Source organism: Staurois parvus, unplaced genomic scaffold (assembly GCF_062004578.1).
Source record: "Staurois parvus isolate SC_StPar_1 unplaced genomic scaffold, SC_StPar_1.0 ptg000014l, whole genome shotgun sequence".
NCBI lineage: Eukaryota > Metazoa > Chordata > Amphibia > Anura > Ranidae > Staurois > Staurois parvus.
Window position 1 is genome coordinate 17692966 of NW_028317810.1, and position 23140 is coordinate 17716105.

The 23140-nt window shown below is 40.8% G+C and overlaps 1 protein-coding gene across 2 annotated transcripts in view; it reads right to left on the reverse strand.

Annotated features, from left to right (window-relative positions):
- The window catches only part of SLC12A2 (solute carrier family 12 member 2), a 189107-nt gene that overhangs the window by 71344 nt on the left and 94623 nt on the right, over positions 1 to 23140 (reverse strand). For both annotated transcript variants that reach the window (XM_089677757.1, XM_089677750.1), the window contains exons 6-13: positions 20720 to 20859; positions 15358 to 15468; positions 13368 to 13476; positions 6609 to 6736; positions 6437 to 6521; positions 5359 to 5507; positions 2213 to 2320; positions 1257 to 1380 (exon numbers count right to left, since the gene is read on the reverse strand). In XM_089677757.1, coding sequence (XP_089533883.1) covers positions 1257 to 1380; positions 2213 to 2320; positions 5359 to 5507; positions 6437 to 6521; positions 6609 to 6736; positions 13368 to 13476; positions 15358 to 15468; positions 20720 to 20859 — 954 coding nt within the window. The remainder of the gene's footprint in view (positions 1 to 1256; positions 1381 to 2212; positions 2321 to 5358; positions 5508 to 6436; positions 6522 to 6608; positions 6737 to 13367; positions 13477 to 15357; positions 15469 to 20719; positions 20860 to 23140) is intronic.

The following is a 23140-nucleotide window of genomic DNA, read 5'->3' on the forward strand; positions in this document are numbered from 1 at the left end:
AATTTCTAAGCCTACTGCCAAACTAAACATATCCAGCCTCCTATTACAACAAAATGCACCTACTCTCCCACCCTCATATGGCACTAAAACTAGCTTGGTACAAGACTAACTTTAGAGGGCAGAAGACCTGTGCAAACTAATACTGGTCAGCTATACTGCAATGTTTAGTTCAACAATCACTTCATTTCTGCTGTTAAAGCAGGTATGTTTAAAGTGATTGCAAAGGGATTTTTTAAAATAACAAACATGTTAGGCCTCTGCACTCTGGATGTTATAAAAATGCCAGTAGCGTTACCTGTAGAATGCCCTGCTAAAAACAAGTTTTGTAGCTTTTTTTAGCGTTTTTCAGCATTTGCATTTTTAGCAAAACTATCTTCCCACAAAAGCTTAAGGCTCAAAAACACTCATGAATGCTGGATAGCCACGTTTTGCAGTGCTTTTTAGGGTTAGAGCTTTTACAGCTGAAAAACTCCTGTTCAAGCACAGTAGTTTTGGTTTTTTTTCCAGCCTGAAAATGCCCCTTCCAAAAAACGCTGATAAAAGCCGGTGTGCATGGACGCATAGGATAACATGCTGGAGAATTTACTGGCTATAGAAAAAAAAAAAAAAAAAAAAAAAACTCCTGCCGCTCAAAACATCAGCTGTAAAAACACCCAGTGTATATAAGGCCTTATACTTACCTGCTTTGTGCAATGGTTTTGTACACAGCAGTCCCAATCCTCCTCACCTGTGGTTCCCCGATGGCGCTCCTGGTTTCTCTACCCTTACAACTGCCCCCATAGCAACCCGCTTGCTATGAGGGCACATGTATGGGCTCACTCCCAAAGCGTACACTGCTTGTCCACTGACACACACAGTACAGCTCAGCCCTGTCCCCACTCTCTCCTTGTAAGCTGTGATTGACAGCAGCTGGAGCCAATAGCTTCTGCTGCTGCCTTTATAGCAAGAGAGCGAAAACGGAGAGGTGCTGCTCCCAGGCACAGTGCTGAACCAAGATCGGGCTCAGGTATAAATTTAAGGCAGGCTAGGTGGGAGCAGAACATGTTTTTTTATCTTAATGCATAGAATGCATTAAAGAAAAAAAATCTGCATTTACAACCCCTAATTAAAGCCCTCCCAATACTGCCTCAAAGGCTGTTACTTAGAAACAACTGCCTGTACATGTGTGCATATCAGCCTATTCAAATGTGTTAATGGGTCCAATTATTCATTTTTAATCATATATTCATTAGACTCACAAACATAAAAATACACACCAATTAATATGAATCCCAGTGCAATTAGGAATGTAAGGAGATAGCCACGCAGTGGTTCATTGTTCTTGCCATATCCCTTGGCAAACATTTGAAGACCAGGATAAATGTTGTCCTTGCACAAGGCCTGGGAGGAAAAAAAAGACAGCTGATTTAGGAAGATAGATCTGCTTCAAATGTAAAATAAAAACTAGACAAGTTCATGAGAAGAATGTGAACCTAACCTGACAAGACAGGTTCAGCTGGTTATTTCTATATTTATGAATCTTACAGTGATTGAATAAATCCAAACAATGTAGTATTACTTACATTATGAACCTGCTACACATACTGCAAGTAGGATTTAGGTGAGTCATGGCCAAAAATGTGGAAAGACTTGGCAATAATACAACCCCACTTATCAGTCAAACACACTTGAGTCCCAAACATCAGCAACATTCTATAAAAAGATAAATTCACCTGTGGGAACAGGTTACATGTTCCTACTCCTGCAGCCACTCCCTGATCCCCACACTCCCTGTGACAGCAGGTCAGGGATCTTCTCCCCATACCCGTTGTCACTATTTGAAAAGTGCAGGGCCAGGTCATTAATTCACAAAGTTTTGTGAATTAATGAGTTTCAAGTATCAAAAGCCTTTGAGGCTTTTGGCTTGTAGTTCTCAATGAACTACCAGGGCATTGTTGAGCACTCTAGGTAGTTCACTGATGCACTCTAGGTAGTTCACTGATGATTCCTGTTAGTGTTTAACTGCCTGCTCGTACAAGGAATGAGCAGATAGCTTACACTGACAGTCTGCAAGAACTGCTGATTGTGGGAGCAATGCGTTATAGGTTCCTAATAAAAAAGTAATCAATGCACATTATTTCACCTGCAAAAAGATGCGGATTTATTTATTTTTCTTAGAGGTGAACTTTATCTTTTAATAGCTTTAATTGCTTTTATCAGTAACTGATCTTACCTGAAAGACTTTTGGTGCACTCACTAATGATGCAAGAGCAGAAGAGAGAGTTGCAGAAAAGATTCCAGCTGTAATGAGTGGTGCAAATCCAGACACCATGCTCATGACCTGTAACATAGACAAAAAAAGGTGCATGTATTAAGGCAAACTTCAACATCCCAGAGGAAAATTATCTGTCTATATAAAACCAAAATCAGATTTGCTGTTAAGATTTGCTACACTTTTTACATAACCACGTAAAGCTGTAGTATATATAATTTTTAGGATACAGAACCAAACACTAGTTATGTTTAAAACTTCATTCTCACGGCAAATGCGCATTTTCCGAATTGAATGAGGTTTTGCGGGCAGAGCAAGCAGATCTGTGCGGTCTTGAACACAGCTGTCCGCTTTTTTTGTTGTACGCAGCTAAATGCAGCAAACATTTTCACGTGTAGACACAGATGTGTATATGGCCTCCTTGATTACTACAATGCTGCATTTGGATGCATACAAAACTGTAAGCTGAATGCATCTAATTCCAGCGTTTTAGACACCAGTGTGAATTAGTTCAATGGTGTGCATCACATTACCTGCACACAACTGTTTCTGTTAAAAATCATATCTACAATGTCTCCTTCACAGCTGCTACATATTGCTGTGAGTGACTGTCTTCCAGGGCTGTTAAGGTTAACAGGAGTTGCTGCTACTGATTTAAGATGCACCACCCACCCGATTCTGCCTTTTCCATCATTCATACAACCCATTTTATTACTCCTACAATGCATAGTGTTCTGTGAATAAGCAGAAGAGATCCTTTCATTAAACTGCTTCTCCTGACAGAACTTGATGCACCGTAGGAGTCCTGTGAATGGAGGAGAGGACAGAAGGGGGCAGGCAGTGCAACTTACCTAAATAGCAGCGGCTGCTGTTAACCTTCACAGCCTCAGAAGACAGATGCTCAGAGTTGTGAAGGAAACACTGCAGAGATGAGATAAAGCAGAAACAGCTGCCTAAAGGCAATTGTATACACACCATCATTACACATTACAATGTGCATATTGCTGTCCCCTAAAAAAATACATACTAAACTTCAGCTTTAGAAGAGAAGTATGGCCACAGCTTTCTTGGCCATACATCTGTTGTGGGTCACAGGAGTGCACTTACCTTTGCACTCCTGTGACCCGTAGTCGACTGACAGCGGGCTATTGTCTGCTATCAGAAGAGGTGACAATGATGTTCTAGCCTCTCAAAGGGTCCCAACAATATTGGTGGGATCTGCCCAGCTCTATGATTGACAGCTGCCTCCTCCTCTCAGCACACAGCTGAGAGCCAAAGACAGCTGTACCCCACACCCTCCCCAGCTTGCACTCCAGTGACAGCTCTCCGCTCTAAGCAGGCTGTGTGATCAGCAGTCATATGATAGCTCAGTTCTCTGGCTACAAGCTGATGTAGGACCGATGCTGCAGCATAAGAGTGAGTGAGTGCGTGTTTTGTTTTTTAATTAACGCCATACATCTCTTAACTACCTTACAGAATATTCCCAAAAATTGTGGAAGACCTAGAAACCCAGTTCTAGGTCTTTTCGGTTTTCTTCTGGGTTTTGTATTGAAAATGTATACATAAAGAATACAAAAAAGCAAAAACAAAAAAAGAACCTGGTCAGATTTTATTGCTGTGTCCCTACTGGGGAGATTATCTGTCCCAAAGAAACAAGTCAAAAAGTGATGGAAAATACAAAATGTTACATTTGTCACAGAAGCAAGAGGTGAAAAAATTCTTCAATGGGGACACCTGTTTCAGTCCAACAGGAACTATACCATCATTTTGGAAATATATCCTCTTACTTCCCATTATGTCTTTGGAGCAGAAACAAAAGGGAAATTTCCACAATAGCCACAGAAAGCAAACATTAACCACTTGCCCTCCAGAGGATTTACCTCTGCAATTGCGCGGTCATACAATGCTGCACCCAAATGAAATTTACATCCTTTTTTCCCACAAATAGAGCTTTCTTTTGGTGGTATTTGATCGCCTGTGCGGTTTTAATTTTTTGTGCTATAAATAAAAAAAAGACCAACAATTCTGAGAAAAAAAAACAATAATTTTGACTTTGTGCTATTAAACATGTCCAGTAAAAAAATTTTAAAAATCACATTTTGTCATAAATTTAGGCCAAAATGTATTATGCTACATATCTTTGCTAAAAAAAAATCCCAACAAGTGTAAATTAATTGGTTACGTGAAAACTATAGCTTTTACAAATGGCGGTATAGATACTGGATTTTTTTTTTTTTTACTAGTAATAGCGGCGATCAGCGACTTATAGCGAGACTGCAGCGGGCATTCTGACACTGGGGGGAACTGGTTGGTGTCATCCCCAGTGACACCAATACAGTGATCAGTGGTAATAAAAAGCACTGGCACTGGGCATGAAGGGGTTAACATCTGGGGCGATCAAAGGCTTAACTGTGTGCTGTTTTACTATGGGGGCTGTGTGTGTGCTTCACTGTAAGCACACTACTTTGTATGGCTCTGAATGCAGAGCCATGCAAAGCAGTGTGCAGGAGCTGACAGGGGAGAGATCTGTATTGTTTACATACAGGTCTCTCCCCCGTCGGAGATACTCGGCGATCACTGGGTGCTAGCCAGGACCTGGTGACTGACAGCCGAGGCCACAAATGGCAGCGCGGGTAGGATGCGTGTGTGCGCCCCCTACCCGGAACTGCAAAATCACGTATTGATGTGTGATTTTGTGCACCCGTGCCACCCTGTAGCAGTATTGCTGCTATAGGGCAGCGCGGAACTGGTTAAACAGTGAAGGGTTTTTACTCCCCCTGCTCTATCCCAACCGAATGAAAAATAGTTTTGACTATACATACATACACTTTAATTAAGCCATAAAATACCACCAATAAGATCCAGTATATATAGGCAATACAAAATAATCTGAACTTTTTTTTTTTTATTACAGCATTCTGCAAAAATGATTACATTATAGAATGATGATAGTTGTTACACATATAAGGAATAAAATGTATATATGTTCTATTTCATATATTATTCAAGGAAGGGGCTGTACAGACCACCTTTAATGGAAGCTGTTACCCCATTTTGCCTACTGTAAAATAAAATTAAAAAAAAAAAAAAAAAAAAAACTTCCTTACCTGGAAGCTATTCATAAGTCCAAACTGACAGTCAGGTTTGCAGTATGAGAAATTGTAGTTTAATTTACAAGCTGCATCTGTACAGTTCGTCACAGCTGCAGAAAGGGTATCATTAACATTCCCTGAAGCATCACGAAGAACACATGCACCTGCAGAAGAATAGAAAGAACAATCTTGCTGAGGCAAAAATAGGACAAAGCGCAAAATAGAATATATGACCAGTCATAACTTCATTGTAAATTTTCTAATTCTAAAAATGCCTTTTGGAGATGGACTTATTCTAGGACAGCCTATTGCTCTCATTCTTTTGTGCTTGTTTCTCCTTTTCCAAGGTTGATCTGTCAGACCATGTAAATGACATAGGTAAATGCACCGCAGTTGTAGAGTTTATCACCCTCCTGGCTATGCTGTCTTGCTCAGGAAGTGGCGGAATAGAGTTACAAGTCCCTCTGAGGATCATTTTAAGTGTGTATTTAGCAAATTACATGGAATTCAGCTTTAAAAATACAGCTGAACAAAAAGAAAAGGAAATTGTTCATTTTATTTACTTCTTTTTTGACATTCACACTTTAGGGTTTTGTAGTTCAAATCTACAAAATGCTCAACGCTCCAAAATGCTCAACATCAAAAATGCAATTGTTTTCAGGTATGTCGGTTCACACCTGAGTATAGTGTGGCTTGAAGTTTATAGTTCAAAATAGTACAGACGCTTCTTCTGAGCTAAAAGTGTTTTGACCCCAGTAGATTTCTATAGGAACACCCAAAAATGTGTGTTTTTTTTCCCTAGTAACTAGCTTTCCATTGGCTAGACATAATTAAAATAAGAAATGCTTAAGTAAAAACTCTCAAAAACCCCTATACAAATGCTAAAAAATAGTCTGTAAAAACAACCAAAGACACTCAACTTAAGTATGAACGTGACCTAAAAGACATAAAATTAATGCCTGGAAGGCAATGAAACTAAAAAATAAACAGTATGAATAGTTAAAATAACTCAATATTCCTAAAACTTGGCATTACACGTAACTGCAATGTTCTTTTCAAGTTAACGCACACAAAACAGAAATGGAATTCTTACCCACAGATACTGCAACTCCCATGTAGACTACAGTTGTTATAAGAATAGCCAAAAGGGTTCCTTTAGGTATGGCTAGTTGAGGGTCCTGAAAAATATCATTAACATATATACATGAAGTAAAACCTCTAAAACATACTGTTATTTATTACACTCACTTTGAGAAAATACTCACCGCAAGGTCACCTGAGATATTGGCTCCTGCTAAGATACCAGTTGCGGCAGGAAAGAAAATGGCAAAGACAGAAAAGAATGTTTCTTCACCTCGAAAGTCTGGTCCAAAATTTTCACTGAATATTTCAGCTACAGAAAAGGAAGAAAAAGGATCTTTAGACTCATTAAAAAGTCGTCCTTTTCTGAGTGCATTGAGGGACACAGCTGGAGGATAATTAACATGTTCACACCTGGTCTACAGCAGATTTACGGCTGGGCAGTCCTTTCCTCCCTGTAACTGGGTGTCATATGACGTCCTGTGCATTGCGCCGCGCATGCGTGCCCCTCAGGTGCACGCAGAGTGGCCGTTGCTGTCAGGCTGTGTCCCTCTGACAAAGAGCTTCCCTGCTGAAGGTAAAGAGCCAATGAAATTGGCTTTTTACCATGTGATCAGCTGTGACCTGTCACAGCCGATCATAAATATAAACACACAGCAGTCACTCACTGTTGTTATCTTCTCCTCCTTACACACTGATCTTGTGTGGGGAGGAGAACCTAGGAACTGTGAGTTTTTATAGTTAAACCCTTTCACTACTGTGCACCACACTGCCTCTAATAAAAAGAGTCCCTGTTAGTGCCACCAGTCAGATCAGCCCATCAGTGGATCTGTCAGTGGAGCTATTAGTGCCGCCATCAGTGCATCTGTCAGTGCTGCCCACCAGTACACAGCCCATCAGTGCATCTGCCAGTGCCGCCATCAGTGCATCTGCCAGTGCCGCCATCAGTGCATCTGCCAGTGCCGCCATCAGTGCATCTGCCAGTGCATCCCCATTTGTGGATCTATCAGTGCAGCCCATCAGTGCACAGCCCATCAGTGGATCTGTCAGTGCAGTCTATCAGTATACTTGTCAGTGCAGCCCATCAGTGCATCCATCAATGTACCTGTCAGTGCATTAATCAGTGCAGTACATCGGTGTACCTGTCACCACAGCCATCAGTGCAGCCTAATCAGTGTGCTCGTCACACAACTGCCGCCCATCAACAGTGTACCCATCACAGCCACAATCACCAGAGCTACAATGTCCAAAAAATATTTTACTAGTGAGGAGGCGCTCAAAATCCTCAGCATGTAGGATGAGAGCAGCGGGGAGTTCTCACCATCTGATTTCGATTCGGAATACGAGCCAGTAGAAAGTAGTGGGTCAGTGACCGAATCGGAGAAAGAAGCAGCCCCTCCTAAAAGGATATGGCCATCTGAAGAGCAGGCACCCACAAGCAGCACCATACACCCCAATGGTCAATCAGCAGACACCAATGGCGCTAGACCCCAGGACAAAAGGCCCAGTACGAGCACTGGAGCATCGCACCAGACCCCAAGAATTAGGGCCCAAACATATCTTCCTGACGCCCTGGCAAACCATTTATGGATGCCTTCCAGCTCAGGATCAGCTTCCATCCCCCCTTTCACCGCACAGCCCGATGTGCAGACCAATACTGAAAATATTTCTGAAATTGATTTTTTTTATTTGTTTTTTCCTGCCAATTTACTTCAATACATTGTGGATCAGACAAACCTTTTTTCTCAGATGTATATTGATAACAATCCCAGTACATCCTATGCCCGTCCTTTTCTATGGAGATGTCTCACAGTGGAGGAGTTAAAATTGTTTTTGGGCCTTACATTTAACATGGGGCTTACAAAAAAAAAAAATTAATTGCATGCCTACTGGTCCACCAACCCCATCCATCATATGCCCATCTATTCTGCTGTAATATCCAGATCATGCTATGATCTGATCATGAGATTCCTGCATTTCAATGATAACTCACAGTGCCCTCCCCGAGCTATACAAAATCGGCCCCCTAACAAATCCTTTTGCTAAGAGATTTACGGAACTTTATCTACCTGAGCAACAAATTTGTGTGGATGAATCCCTTGTACACTTCACTGGCAGGCTGGGATTCAAGCAATACATTCCCAGTAAAAAGGCCAGTTATGGACTAAAGCTGAACAAGCTCTGTGAAAGAGCTACAGGATATGTGCATGCCTTCCGCGTGTTCAAAGGCAAAGACTCCCAGCTCCAGCCCCCTGAGCGCTCAACCTACATCGGCACAAATGGCAAAATTGTCTGGGACCTGGCATTCCCGCTGTTCCAAAAAGGTTATATCTACCTTGATAACTATTATACCAGTCTGCCCCTTTTCCGGCATCTGTACCGTGAGAAAACCTTAGCCTGCGGTACCACCCAAAAAATTGAAAGGGCTTCCCACAAAGTTTAGTAACCACAATCTACAAAGGGGGGAATCCACAAGTCTGAGAAACGAGGAAGTGTTGGCCAAGAAGTGGAGGGATAAGAGAGATGTTTACATCCTCTCCACCATCCACAATGACACCTTGTTGGAAATTCACAGAAAACACAGTCCCATCCAAAAACCTGAATGCATCCACTATTATAATCGGTTCATGGGGGGGTAGATTTAAATGATCAGATCCTACAGCCCTGTTCGTCCCTCTTCTGGTATAAAAAAAGTTGCAATTTATTTTTTCCATTTGGCCATTTACAATGCATTTGTCATCTATCAAAAGTCAACAGAAAGACCCACCACCTTCAAATATATAGAAGAAATGATCGCTTCCCTGATCTACCAGCAAGGATCCTCCCAGAAAACATTTGTTCTGATTGTGTGAGCAGACTTCACGAGCAACATTTTCCAGAAAACCTTCCACCCACAGAATCCGGAAGAAGTCGCCAAAAAAAAATGTCAGGTATGCAGAAGTGGAGTTAAGAAAGACACCAGTGTTCATTGTCCCCAGTGTCCCTCCCAACTGGGCCTATGCATCGGAGACTGCTTCGACGTCACAAAAATATTAGTTACCCTTATTTTTAACAGCCTGCCATTTCCCAGTTTCTAAAATCTATGCTAGTCATTTGCCTGCTGCCTTGATTGACCATGTCTTTGCCTTCCACGTTAACTGACCCTGGCCTGTTTACCAATGATACCTCTGCCTGCCGTCTGGACTGTTTCTAAACCGCTTTTCTGCCTTCCACCTGAACTGACTCTGGCCTGTTTACCGACAATGCTTTTGCCTGCCATCTGGATTGTTTCTAAACTATGTTTCTGCCTTCTACCTGCAATGACCTCGGCCAGTAAATCGACCATGTTTTTTGCCTGCCGCTTGAACTGATCTTTTGCCCTGCTACTGTTGTAGTGGGATGCAAGATAACGCAGGAGTCTCGCATGTATGAGGGGCTTCAGAGTAGAGAAAACCAGTTTTAGGTTTTCACCAGGATTTGTAATTCCCGCATCAGGGTCTGTTAGTCTGGAGGTTTCAAGGAGATTGGGTGGGACGAAGCCTCTACCCCTGTGGCCAGGTGTTACCTGACCAAGGTCTTAAGCCTGATGTTTTTTCCTGCTGCCTGGACCAATATTATGCTTACCATAGCTCTGCCTTCAATGACCCAGGAGGTTTTATGGACCATGTTCTTGACTGCTACCTGAACCAGTACTTTGACTGTGCTGACCATATCTCTGCCTGCTGCTTGTAATGACCCAAGACTTTATTTGGACTATGTTCCTGCCTGCTGCCTGGACTATTCGTTTGGCTATTTCTGACCACATCTCTGCCTGCTTCCTGGACCACTGCTCTCCTCTGCAGACAACTTCTCTACTATAACCACAGGTAATCTTCTGTTTACCCTTTGTTTAATGAAGCTGTGAAGAAGTCTCATGCATGTGGTATCACCATACTCAGGAGGAGTAGCAGGATGTATTTTGGGGTGTAACTCTTGCTATGTCCATGCTGGGTTGAACAGGAAAGAGTGAGTATATAAGAACCAAGTCAAGGCACCAAGTTGAAGGAAAGAATTTTATCCTAGATTAAAAAGCAAAACTGTTTCCTTCTGTTTAGGTGAGACAACAACAAACCAAAACTTGACTGATGGAATGTGGAAGGGATTCAATGTCTAAATACAAATCCTCTGAAATAACCCTGCCAAAATCAGACATACAGTATTAGGCATATTTACATCAGATTCATCGGGAGGCCGAGGGTGATTTAAATAAATATCCTCTGCTAAGCAGAAAGACGAATGAGTACCCAAAGCAAAAAAAAGGTCAGCAGTAGCCAACATCGCAGGTGGAAGTACCTAAACATTGTAAAAAGTGCAGAAGACACAATATTTACCAGTTTACCATACCAAGCACAGTTTGCATTTGAAATTTTGTAGAAATAAAAATATCAGTGCCCCTTTAATCCACTTTTCCTGGAATACTGACAACCATTAGAGCTGCAAGAGCACCAACCAGAACAAGGGGTTGGCTGAGTGACCACAGTCACTGTAGGTGGAATACAGCAAGCCTTCTGCTTCAGTCTGCTAGGTCCCAATGCTGGTTTGCAGAGGAGAAGAGTCACTGTATACATGTATCACTTTTTGCACTAGCGACTATATGTACTGGCTCGGAAAGCAGAAGAGGAGAGTTGCCACGATTTGTGCTGGAAGGGCTCAGTTACATTTACAAAGAAAAAAATGTATTTTGCATGTGTGCAGCTAGTGCAGGTGTTGCTATGTAGCAAGCTGGAGTACTATCTTCTCTCTTGTACAGTCGGAGTAGAAAATAAAGAGGAAGGCTTCCCAATTTGGTCCACTTGCAAATTCCGCAAAGCATAAAAGCAAGCGCAGATGTAAAAGGAGAATTTTAATCCTTTCACAAAATGGCCAGCCAGCTACAGTTGTTTCTGTAGCAAACACCCCCTACATGTCAACTTTATTCCAAACAGAGGAAAAATTTCAACAAAGCAGAAGCCTGCAACAGTGAGTCTTCAGAGACAGAGGCGGAACACTGTCACAGCTGTAACTCAATAACTTCACAACTAAACCCTAGACATACTGGCATGACCTAAAAGTAGAGTCCTGTGCAAAATGAACAGAGATAGGTAGGCACTGCTGACTGAAGGACTGTCAAAGAGATAATACCAGTATACTTAATGAACTGGAAAATCTGCGTTTCTTGTCTGTCTTGAGAAAATTCCAAGAAATTAGGGTTGTTGCATGAGAGACCACCAGTATACTTAAAGTGGAGTTCCAACTGAAACAAAAAAAAAAAGAATAAAAGTCAGCAGCTACAAAAACTGTAGCTGCTGACTTTTAAAATACAGCCACTTACCTGTCCCTTGGTCTATCGGTGTTCTCACCACTGCTGATTTCACCGGCCGTCTTCTCTCCCTGGCGCCGGCATCTTTAGTGTGGGCACCTGGCTGTGACAGCTTGCGGCTTCACAGCCGGGTGCCACTGTGCATGCACAAAAAGCGCTGTGCTTTGTGAATGGCCCCGTAGTCTTTTGGGACCTGTCACGTGTCCCAGAAGACTACGGGGAGGGAGGACAACTTCCGCTTCTGATCTCCTAGGCAACCGCAGCGGAAATTGGAGTGGGTATCTGTCAAATTCAGGTACCCACTCCCCTAAGGTGCCAATCCTTAATGGGGAGCAGGGGACAAAGCATTAAAGTGGAACTTCTCCTTTTGGGTGGAGCTCCACTTTAATGACCTGAGAAAATCTGCACTTGCTGACTAACTGGGGAGCTTTATAGGCTTTCAGTATCTGGCCTGAATCTAACAACAGCTGTTGACAGTAGTAAACATTTTTCTATCACACAGAAAAAACGGAAAAGCTGAAGAAAACGTCCAAAAACAAAATTAAGCAAGTGTAAGGTAGGATGTGTTATAGTCAAAAGGGAGCAGGCCTTTAGTTTCCAATGTGCCTAGTGTCCATTTCTATGGTAGGCTGCATTATAACTCCTAGTTTTCTTAAACCTTAGGTTGCTTCAGCTGTATCCCTCAATAATGTTGAGACAAGAGGACGAGAGGAAAAAAAAAAAAAAGCTTTGGATGATGTTAGGCTTTAAAAATTTCAGCTCTTATACATGTATACCCCCTTACTCACCAGAGCAAGTTTTACAATTCCACTATTGTCTGTTCACCTAGCTTTGTCAATATTTAATAAAACAAAGCAATACGTACATTGATTGTATTTATTTATATTTTTTGGAAAGGGGGGTGGGTAATGGAACTTTTTTTTGGCACTACGGTTTTGCAAAAATGCTTTAACTTTCTATGGGTTCTGTACGCAAAACTAAAACATAAAATCTATGAGAAAAAAGACAAAACAAAAAAGAATCAACAGAAAATAAATAAATAATAATAGGGTGAAGGCGAGAAGGGGTGGTAGCTGTTAATTAGTGCCAATTAGGTTAGCTAAGGCTTAACAAGGTGTTAAAAAAAAACCACAATTTGACTTGCAAAGTTTTGTCATATGCAGATCAATAACACTTACAGACTGTGTGCAGGTGTCATTGTGCACAGGAGCAGCTGCATTTTGAAAGCAACTCTTGGTGTGGAATGCAAAGTAACTACCAGCTATCATGACAGCTGGTAATTGCCAGTAACAGAGGCAGGAAATGTAACAGCAGGAGGTGAGGAGATGGATGTAAGAGATGCATCCAAAAAAACTTTGTTGAAGTTTTTTTTTATAGTGCACCTCTTGCGTTCAAAATCCTCAATAGGTTAAGAATATTTTACTTTAAAAGAGAATGCTATTGAAACTGGTCAGTTTTATTAGAGGAAAAATGCACTTTTCGTTGCTCAAGAGTCTATTGGTCATTATACTGTATACTTAGGGGAGTTTGAGGAAGATTAGAACTGGACGTTATCTTAGCACATTACAGAAGCAGAGCAATGGAAGCATGAAATGTGTTCACACCATACATAATACTGTTCTTTTACCTTTATAACCAAAGAATCCTTTAGCCTTCTTGTCCTCTAGGGGAATGACTGTTCCTATAAAGAAGTCACAGATCGCCAGCAACAATATCACCAGCAGTACTATCTGAGCCTGGAAAAAATAAAACCATGCAGAGTGATTTTAAATGAATGGTAAACCAACTCCACCCTGCATATTTACTAATAAAATCAATAATTTTTATGTATATTTTAACATTTACAGCATTATCTTTAAAATGTACTAAAAGTCCCTTTAAAAAAGTACTCCAGAAGAAATTTGTTTTTCTTTGGCCTGTAATAATTGTGTGTTGGTGCACAATGGCACTAAGATGAAACTATGGTAAACCGCAGAAAGTAGGATTACCTGTGAAGCTGCAAAAGTAAAGTTTCACACATGTTTTGTTTTAGATCCTTTGAGTGAATACACTTACTACTGCTTTGAAAAGACAAGTCAGCAAAATACCAGAGATGAAGGGCATGATTTGATCTTTTTGGAAAGCAATGAACTTCTAAAGCAGGGCTTTACTGCACTGTTGCACTGAAGACAAACTGTGTTTAGCAATAGTAAACTTAAAGCTGTTCAATAAGGTGATCCTCATTGGTGCCAAGTGGGGAAGCCATTTAAAACTGCTGTGGGCAAGAGCTGTGGATAACATTTTCCACCTTTTGCCTGAATGTAGAATTCCTTCTAAGCTTCCATGAAGTGTATGTATTAATGGGCTGTCTCCCATTCTGTCATCAAGCATAGTACACAGAAGTGCTTCCCAACTCCAGTCCTTAGGGACACCAACGGGTCATATTTAATTTTCCACACTTCCAGGTACTTACAGAGTAAACACCAGCGGCTTTATGACTCACACCTATTATTTTACCAGTAAATCTGTGAAGAGACATGGAAACACGACCTGTAAGGGACCCTAAGGATTGCTTTGCAAAACACATGTATAGTGGAAGTTACCAAAGTAGAGAGACCACAAGCTCTCCACAGCAATAGTTTTCCAAGCCAATTGGTTTAACTTCTTATGCTCAGTGTACTTGGTTCTATAATTTAGGTAAAGACATGTGAAACACATAAACGCCTAATTACCAAGGGAACATGAACAACATGTGACTAAACTGGCAATTTATAATCTAAATTTCCTAATTAGATGAAATTCAAGTCAAAAGATTTAAGCAGTAAGGGTCTGTCACATGCATCCAAATAAAAATAATATCCTTGAGAAAGATCTTAATCTTGTCTGCCCTATTTAGTTTTATTAGAATAAGGATCAAGGTGAAAAGGACATAGGAGATTATCTACAAAAGCATCAGAAGTAGCCGCTCAGAAGAAAGGCATATCATTAAATCAAGAATGTTATCCATAAAGGGCATCTGGGACCATGAAACAAAACAATAGGCTCTACTCTAGACATAACTGAAGTCTACCCAGGACCTTTTAGCTGATGTTTGCTTTGCTGCTTACGCTGCAGTACATGGTGCTGCATTATGACTATTCATCTATGCTCATCAGATTATTAAAAGATTAAACATCATTTTCAGCCCATCTAATTATTTGAGACACCAAAACGAATCTTTTGAAAATGCAAACTTTGCTTGCTGTGTAGGGGCAAAATGTTTAAAAGGGAAAGCAAAAAAAAAAATAGAACTATTTCAGAGCCCCAGCCCTATAGCATAAAGAACCTATACGTTTAATTATTTTGGGTCCATCAGCCATTGTCAGTTTTTTGGCCTAAACTCTTTGAGCATATTTTGTTTGTGAAGAAGTACTCAAAGAAATTTTAGATGACAAATTTTTTTTTAGAAAAACAGCACCAAACATGAAAGTTTCTACGCAACCCTGGTATACCTGATTTCTTTTTAAATAGTGGCTGATTGCTTAGCACTTGATACTTTTTCCTGCTATTCACTCTTCAGCTATATGTACAGTTGGATTCACCAATAATATGATATGTAATATATGAAAGATACATCAAATGCTTAGCTAGATACTTACTTTTGCTTCCCACTCCATGCCTGCTACAGAGATACCCAACAGAATGACAACAGTTATTGCACCAATGATTCGGATGTCATTTATTTCATCCACCATGATAGCATTGTTATCCTTGGGAAAGGTAAAAAAATAAAACCACAAAATAAGTATATATATTCACACTCTATGTGCAGACTATTCTAGGAATTTCAGTACTACCACAATAATTTACCAGAAGCTCACCCCATTCCTAAAACACACTTAAGTGCAACACTCAAACGGTTTATAAGTCCCTTTAGTAAACAATATACAGAGTACAGAACAGGTCCTGTATGCGTTTAGTGTAAATAACCAAGTGCTGTTTCCAGCAGGTAATACCATGCTGCAGCTCTAGGTATAATGAACAGGCGTTTGTAAAACTGTTCTATTTAGGCACATTCCTGGATTGCAGCCAATGAATGAAGCTGATGACATCAACAAAGCACAGTGCTTCGGATTTTTATACTGCACATTTCTTCTGTGTCTGGCACTTGCTGTGACTACGCAGTGATGTGTACAAGAAAACATGCCTGTTATGTAGGGTGTTGGAAATGTGACATTCTGGAGACAGCATGAGGAATACACCCAATGCTACATTGTAACAATTATGACATATGGAAAATGTGTAGTTATTTCCTTTTACGTCCTGTATTTAACACTACAATATGCTCTATGTAAAATAAGCTATCATTTAATACCATGAAAATGAAATGAGAACTCAAAAGAGTATCAATGTCAGGGCAGACAGAGACATTTTTAATTCTTATCTTCAGATAATTGTCTTGTGTGCAGTGCAAAACCAAATCATAAACTGAAATCTCTGTTGATATTAAAAGGCTAGGACGGAACGTGGTTGAAAATGTTTCCTAATATTAGAAGTCATTGCACTTCAGGATGACAGTCAAGAGAAAAATGACATAGCACTGACTCTAGGAAGCAAACTCCTTTTCTCTGCATCCATATTCCAGAAAACACCTCACGGGATCAGAGGATTATACCAAACTCAGAGCATGATAACAGAGTCAACATTCTGATTTCAGCACAGTTGGAGTATTTGATTGGTAAAATTAGCAGCTCACTGCTTGCTTCTGTTTGTTGACTGGAAATGCCCTAAAGAATCTGGTAACTGTGTAACACCTGCCTATGGTACCTGGTAAAATGATGCTCTAACTGCAAAAAAACAAAAGGCAGGCAGATGGAATGTGGAGGTTGCTGGGCACAGTATGGAGGCTGCCAAAGTGTCTGCAAACAGCTGGGAGGAGACTGGATTAATCCGGGGGGAACACAGTGCCATGGGATAAAAATTACATGACTAGGATAAGTGAAAATTTATCATTTTCAACCCCAGCTCAGGGGCAAAGAACATTATAAATGGCATAAAAAATAAACCCTGACTGGTTTCCAAAAAGAAAACAAGACGACTTTGGTAGTGGTGTTGACCTTACACACTACAACAATATCTGTATAAAAAAGTCCTGGTTGCTAGGCTATGCATGATTTTTGAAGGCTTTACCGCGCTCACCTAAAACCTGATAAAGCCTACACGGAGTACACACGGATTGAAAAATCGGCCAGTTTAGCAGGAACCAGCCAAATTCTGAAATTACAAAAACTGTAGCTGCTGACTTTGCATAAACAGACACTCACCTGTCCCAGGATCCAGCAATGTGCTTACCCGAGTCTTTTCTTCCTTCGGTCTTCTGTCCCCGGCATCCCAACTGTAGGCACCCAGCTGTGAGTTTGCGGCTTCACAGCCGAGTGCCCACTACGAATGCACAAGCTGCACTGCACATTGTGAATGGTCCCGCAGTCTTCTGGGATCTGCCACGTGTCCCAGAAGACTGCAAGGAGGGGGAGCAGAAGTCAAAATCATGTATCCGCTAAACCACCTCCCCCCAAAAAAAAGTGCCATTTGGTGAAGAGTTTGAGGCCTTAAAGTGGAACCACTTAAGCCCACTAGTAGAAAAAAAAAATGTGTGTTCCCATGTAAAGAGGTTTTATAACTGCTGGCTACACTGCTGCCTGTGCATAACACGCCACTGCAGGAGATGCCACTGTGTGCAAGTGTGGTATCCTGGGAAGTGTATGTTCCTCTGGAAAGGAAAAAGAAGCTGAAAGCAAAACTCTGGGAACAAATAACTTCAAATATCAATGCTCATCAAATGTTCCTAGTAAAGGAAATCTGGGTTTACATTGTTAAAAGAACATGAAAATCAAATTTTTACCTGTTGAACCTGCATCATAATCATGTCTGCATAGAGCCTGCGAAAAGTGCTGGGTTGTGAATGAAAATCTCCTTTCTTACCATATTGTTTCCTCTAATTAAGGTGGTCCTATTTGAGAGACTGCATTTCCAAGTATTTTATTTCTGCATTCATTAGCTATGTGGGAAATTGGCTTTTAGCTGCAGCTTAAGGCTTGGTTCACACTGTCGTGACTCCAAATTCGTGCGACTTGCTTGCAACATTTGTGATTAAACATTGCAGTCTATGGCACTCAAGTCACACCAAAGTTGCTGGAAAGTAGTGCAGAAACCTTACATTGATTAGGATGGGACTTCTTGAAATGAATGTGTTTTGACTTGTCTTTAGACTTTATGTGTTGCAAGTCGCACGATAAGTCGCAGAGTTATGAAACGGGCTAAGTGGTGCACTGGGAGTTCATCTGCACAGCAAAAGGACAAGAATGGGTGGATGGACAAAGATCAGGAGATTCAGATGGTGGGACCACCCACTACAGGCACTGCCAACATAACAAAGGAAGAGGTGAAATCACTGTGGCATCACAAAATCGAAAGATTAAGGATTTATTTGACTAGTATATTAAAAGGTACTTTAGTTCACAAAGCAATGTTAATGGAGTGCTTGGGGAGTTTTAATTGGTTTTAATTTTTTTTTTTTTATGATAACGAACACTTATACATATGACAACGCTTGGATTAAGGTCACCAAGGTTTTTTTTATGCATTGATTACTGAGATGTATATTTATTGTGGTATTGGTTATTTATGTTTATGATATTTAGTGATATATTTATAGTATCAATAGTGGATATTATTATAATACAGGATTTATATAGCGTCAGCATTTCGTGCAGTGCTTTACAATATAAAGAGAAACCGTACAATTACAATACAGTTCAATACAGAAGGAATAGGAGGGCCCTGCTCATGCAGCTTACAATCTACATGAAGGGGAGGTGATACAAAAGATGATAGCTGAAGGGGATAATCTGGTGGAGGTGATTCAAGTACAGTTCTTAAGTGAAGGTGGGGTATGCTTCCCTGAATAAGTGGATTTTCAAAGATTGCCTAAAGGTGGACAGGATGGGGGCTTACTGGTCATACTGGGGAGGGTGTTCCATAGGATGGGAAAGGTTCTGGAGAAGTCCTGGAGGTGGGCATGGGAGAAGGGGACAAGGAAGTTAGAAAGCAAGATGTCTTGGGAGGAGTGTAGCAAACAATTTGGATGATATCTGTGGATGAGTTTGGGGTTGTAGCTAAAGATAGTGTTGTGGATGGCTTTGCACATTGTGGTTACTATTTTGAATTTTATACGTTGGGCTGATGGAAGCCAATGAAGGGATTGGCAAAGAGGGGAAGCAGATGCTGATTAGTTGGCAAGGTGTATTAAATTTAGCAGCAGCATTCATAATAGACTTAAGGGGAGATAGCTCATGTAAAGGCAGGCCAGTGAGGAAGGAGTTGCAGTAACCAAGCGGGATATAACCAAGGCGTAGATAAGTTGTTTTTTGGTGTAGTTAGTCAGGCAGGGGTGAAGTTTGGAAACATTGCGGAGGTTGAGGTGGCAGGATTTAGCCAGTGATTGGATGTGGGGCCCGAAGGAGAGGTCAGAGTCTCGGATAATGCCTAGCACCCTGGCATGTGGGGAGGGACCAATGATTGTGCTGTTCATCTTAACAGTAAAATTATGAGTGGGGGATCGGGGAGGAGGAAATATTACATGCTCAGTTTTAAAAATATTGAGTTTGAGGAAATGTTGTTACATACATACTGATATGTTGCTCAGTAGATTTGTGATACGTGAGGAGATCGAGGGGGTGAGCTGGGGAGTGGAGAAACAGATTTGGGTGTCATCAGCTTAGAGGTGGCATTGGAAACCATGGAAGGTTATCAATTGGCCCAGGGAGGAGGTGTAGAGAGAAAAGGAGGGGCCCAAGGACAGAGCCTTGGGATATCCCAACAAAAAGAGGGAGAAGAGTGGAGGAGTTGGTGTTGTATGTGATGCTGAAAGTGCACTGAGAAAGTTAAGAGGATAACCAGGAAGGAGCAGAGTCACGAAGACCAAAAAGTGGCATTTACTGAGGAAGAGCGGGTGGTCAAGGTCTAAGAGTATGAGTATGGAGTAATGGCCATTGGCTTTGGCAGTTAGTAGGTTGTTAGTGAGTTTTAATAGGGCAGTTTCAGCAGAAAGTTGTGGGCAGAAGCCAGATTGTAGGGGATCAAGAAGGTTGTTGTCGCTGAGGTGGCAACTCATACGGTTGTGGACAAGGCACTCGAGAAGCTTGGAGGCAAACGGGAGCTGAGAGATGGGGCTTAAGTTATTTAAACAGGTGGGGTCCAACAAGGGTCTTTTAAGTATGGGGGTAACCTGTGCATGTTTGAGCAGGGAGGGAAAGGTACCGGTGGAGAGGGAAAGGTTGAATATGTGGGTTACAGAGTTTATGATACTGCAGGAAGGAGGCCGCAATATTTGTGAAGGGACAGGTGGTGAGGCGAGCCTAAGAATGGAATTTAGCAACCTCCTCGGTGGTAACAGAGCCAAAGGAGGAGAGTATTGAGTGTGGTGTTGGACCTGGTATGTTGGCTGGAGGAGGAAGCTTCACACTGGAGATCTCATCACTAATTGTATCGATCTTGTTCTTAAAATGACTGGCAATCTCCTGTAAGTTGTTGTTGGATGGGGGCAGTGGGGGGTGACATAAGGAATTAAGGGTATAAAAGAGTTGACAAGGATTGGATGAGAGGGTTTTGATGAGAGTGTTGTAGTAGGTTTGTTTAGCAGCGTGGAGGCTGGAGTTATATTTGAGAAGGGCGGATTTGTAGAGGATGAAGTCTTGCAGGGATTTTTTGAGCGCTGCACATATTTATTTTATTTATTTGTTTATTTCTAAATGTGGAATCAAAAAGCTGGTGGTAGCTAGCTCAAAAGCACAGACACACACATTTTTACTTAAAAGTACACAAATACAGATTTGATCTTGCTACGCTGGGATGTTGTTTATGTATATTATCAGACTTTTTTAGTTATAACAAAAGTTTACACCCCAGTTCAGGAAAATGTATTATTAAGTATTCATCGATTAAAACCATTCAATTACCTACCTGCAGTAATTCCACAACAGTTTCAGCGAATCCCACCACATACATCGAAACTGCAACAGCATTCGCAAATGCAAAAATCAGTCCTATTGCACCTCCAAATTCTGGTCCCAAACTTCGAGATATTAGGTAGTATGCACCTCCTACAAACAAAGAAAAATAGATTGACAACTACTGTAACTTACTTGTATGCAATGAACTTACACTGATATAAAAAGGTATGCAATCATTTATATAGAATACTGCATAAATATTTTAAGCAAGCAATTATAGTGAATATTAAACAAAATAACACAAAAGTAACTTTTAATGTAAATTAAACCCTTAGACAGCAGCTATATTTAAGTCACGTATATGTTAGAATATAAAAAGATGTCATTACTTAGATACTAAGGAACTAATTGTAGCATACCTTAGCATAAAAAAAAGAAAATAAAAAATAATAATAATATAAATATATATATATATATATATATATATATATATATATATATATATATAAAATGTATGGCTAGCTTAAGTCAAAGGGAGGTGAGGATCCCTGGACCAAAAGGCTTGCTGTGCTCTACTGCTAGGAACAGCAATGAGGTTCACCACCAGTCCTACTGGAAGCATTGACTCAAAGTAACTCCAGTAGAATTTCAGTAATGCTCTGAGTTGCACTGTAGCAACAGTGGAGCAAGATGACAAGCATTTCTGGCCTCTAGATCATATAGGGGGTCACTAAATGTGTTTAACGCTTTAAAGTAAAGTGTAAATACAGTTAGAAGCTACCCTGTCTTCCAACCACAAGGGCTTTCCCACTACAGCTGGCAATAAAAATATAATACCTCCAATACATTTGTACTGCCTGGCCTTCCTAGGTCTGTGCAGTGTTTATACGGCCCGGAACAGTTTACTGTATGACCCTTTCCAAGTGCGTGCAGTGAACAATGCTTTAAGCAATAATGGCACCAGCGGTGTAAACACCAGCACAGTCTTGTAAACATTGTATGGCACTAAACAAGCTATGAAGTCTGTATGCATTAGAGGCATGATTTTTCTAAATCAATGGGATGGAGGAAGATTCAACTACTTCTACACTGGCCACACTCACACACATCTCCAACCTGTGTATTCCCTTTAATGTTTTAAAAGTCAAAAGGTATAATTTATTTCAGGAACGAAATTCCCATACCTCCATCTGATTCTATTAAGTACACTGCGGATAGCTGAACTGTGCCTGGTTTGTTAAAAGGAAGGAAAATCTGTGTTTATTTTTAGGAAGAGGATTGCAGAGTATGTTCATGTCATAACTGTGTGATCTGTTTTATGTGACTTTGTATCTGGTAATGCATTCAGTCACATGCCCTTAAAGCTGAACTCTAAGCAAAAACAACATTGATTATTGCATAAAAAAGTGAGAGTTTTAAATGCATTGGTTTAAGTATGTGCGTACCTGAATGTGAGTTAGTGAGTTAGTTTAAACGGAAAAACTAGTTTTAAGCCAACCATAGATGGTTCAAATTGCTGCTGAACTGGCTAAAATTCAAATTATCTATTGACAGGCTGATTGGATCCAATTAAATTGTTGTACGACTTGGGTACAACCAGCATGTCGGATCTTACATGCGATTATTGCCAGCGGCTATAGTCGCTAGCAATAATCGCTGTGTTGTCCCAGCAGGGACGGCTTCCCCTACCGGGATAAAAGAATAGCTCCTCAGGAAGGATTTCTCCCATCAACACTGACTGTGTTGATGGGGGAACTGAGCGATTTTCTTTCCAGAAACCCATGATTGCAGGAAAGAAAATCGCATCGACCATGGCATGCCTTACCCTAAAGTATAACAAGGGCTGACAACCAACAACCTGCTAATTAGATGAACCAACAATTCTACAGTGTCTGTAGAGGTCAGACTTTATTTGATACTGCAATCATGTAAGCTGCAGTTGTGGCATTACCATTCTGGCAATTGCCTGTTTGGTAGAGGCACAGAGAAAAGGTAAGCACTTCTGACAATCTATACTATTTGGGGTGGAAATTTCATTAGAACAAAAACTCCTAAATTTAACATCAGTGATGTTATTGTTGAACAATCAGCAATGAACAAAGTAAAAATTTCTACATTTCCTAAATTTCCATAACTCCAAATGTCACTGGATCACTTTAAAAGTTAACCTTGTATATTAAAGTGCACAGTTACTTGCTGGCTAATGGTTGATTGCACATACAAGGTCGCTATAGTATGTTTGCAAACAGTGTGAAAAACACTGGCTGCCAGTGAAAGAAGCAGAATGTTCAGCATGCTTCTGATAGTACATGATAACCCAGCCCTGTGTGGCCTTTGTATGGGACACAATTATCAGCAACACTACTGGTCCTAACAACACCGGAAGGTGAAAAGACAGGCAATGGTGGAAATACACAAAAGCACAACTCTC